Source organism: Mandrillus leucophaeus, unplaced genomic scaffold, assembly GCF_000951045.1.
Source record: "Mandrillus leucophaeus isolate KB7577 unplaced genomic scaffold, Mleu.le_1.0 Scaffold313, whole genome shotgun sequence".
Classification (NCBI taxonomy): Eukaryota; Metazoa; Chordata; class Mammalia; order Primates; family Cercopithecidae; genus Mandrillus; species Mandrillus leucophaeus.
Genome location: NW_012103288.1, coordinates 743,054 through 744,667, shown reverse-complemented (window position 1 = coordinate 744,667; position 1,614 = coordinate 743,054). Strand labels below are relative to the sequence as shown.

The 1,614-nt window shown below is 57.7% G+C and overlaps 1 protein-coding gene across 1 annotated transcript in view; it reads left to right on the top strand.

Moving 5' to 3' along the window:
• Nucleotides 1–1,355: 1,355 nt before the first annotated feature.
• Nucleotides 1,356–1,614, top strand: part of CACNB3 (calcium channel, voltage-dependent, beta 3 subunit) — a 14,767-nt gene continuing 14,508 nt past the window's right edge. Inside the window, exon 1 of the mRNA XM_011987625.1 lies at nt 1,356–1,471. Coding sequence (XP_011843015.1) covers nt 1,466–1,471 — 6 coding nt within the window. The 5' untranslated portion in view covers nt 1,356–1,465. The remainder of the gene's footprint in view (nt 1,472–1,614) is intronic.

Sequence of the window (1,614 nt, the reverse complement as noted above, 5' to 3'; positions counted from 1 at the left end):
AGCCGGGCGATGTGGCGGGCGCCTGTAGTCCCAGCTACTCGGGAGGCTGAGGCAGGAGAATGGCGTGAACCCGGGAGGCGGAGCTTGCAGTGAGCTGAGATCCGGCCACTGCACTCCAGCCTGGGCGACAGAGCAAGACTCCGTCTCAAAAAAAAAAAAAAAAAAAAAAAAGAGTTGGAGACCAGCCTGGCCAACATGGTGAAACCTCGTCTCTACCAAAAATACAATAATTAGCCAGGCATGGTGGCGCGCCTGTAGCCCCAACTACTCGGGGGGAGAATCGCTTGAACCCGGGAGGCAGAGGTTGCTGTGGGCCAAGGGTCGCCACTGCACTCCAGCCTAGGCGACAGAGTGAGACTCCATCTCAAAAATAAATAAATAAAAATAAAGTGGAAGGTGGAGAGATGCTTTCTAGGCTATAGGTTCAGGCAGAGAATGTTAGGGAGGGAGGGAAGGAGAGAAGGAGCGGGAAGCCAGGGACAACTGCTTGCCTGGACCAACATCCCCTGTCCCCGCACCTCCCTTCTCCTATGGAAACTTAAGCTGCCGCAGGGCCCAGAGGAGCTAGTCCATTAGCTGTGGTCAGCAGGGGAGTGTAGGTGGGGAGGGCCCTCTCTCCCTCCAGGTCTTCTTGCCAAATGAAAGGCAAAGCGTTTGCTCCCTCTACTAGAGTCAAAAAAACAAAACAAAACAAAACCATAAAAACCTCCACACACATTTTTAACACACACACATAACCTCTTTCTCTCCTCTGAATGGTCGAAGCTGAGCAACTTGGGGATGGGTGGGTGGTAGGGGCTCCGTGATCCACTACTACAGAGGGAATGGGGGAGGAGGTGCCTTCCCAAAGCACTTTCCAGGTTAAATCCAGCCTCGGGAGGAGCCGGGAGTGGAGAGAGAATTTACTCTCCCCCAACTTAGCTCCCTCAGAAATGGGGGCAAGTGGAGGGTCAGCTGAGCAGAGAGGAACAATCTCCCGAGATCCCAGGGATGGGAGCATTGAGGGGAGGGGTCCCGAGAACTCCCAGGGGATGTGGGTTAAAAGAAGGGCCGGGAAGAAGGGTGGGACGCCCTCCACTGGAAAGGGGAGAGAGTTCTAGTTAATGCTGAGGGGAAGTTGGGGACCTGGGTCAGCGTGTGTCTGTCTCCATGAAGGGGGTCCGTCTCTCCCCGCCCCAGGTGCCGTCTTTGGTCTGGAAAAGGGTCCAGCATGGGGGCGTTGGGGATGTGAAGGGACCAATGAGCGGTCTGTCCGCTCAGAAGGGTCCAGAGAGAGAGCCAACTGGGACTACACCCCCGCTCCCCCTTCCCCCGCCAGAACTTGGGCTTGTCCTGTTTGACGCACCCGCAGAAAGGGGCGGGAGGGGTACTGACCCGAGGAGCGGTCCCGCGACTCTGTACTCCCTGCTGCCCAGTCCCGGCCAGGACGCTGCCCGGCTTAGTTGGGGAGCCCCTCGACACCAGGATGGAGGTAGGGACGGGCTAGGGTCCCGGAGGGGCACGGGTGCCTCGAAGGTGCCCTACGGGGTGGGGATAAGTAGAAGGCAGCCTGGGGTCTCCTACTGGGGGTCTCGAGATGGGACTGCAGTTCCTGTTGAAAGGAGGGGAAGAGGG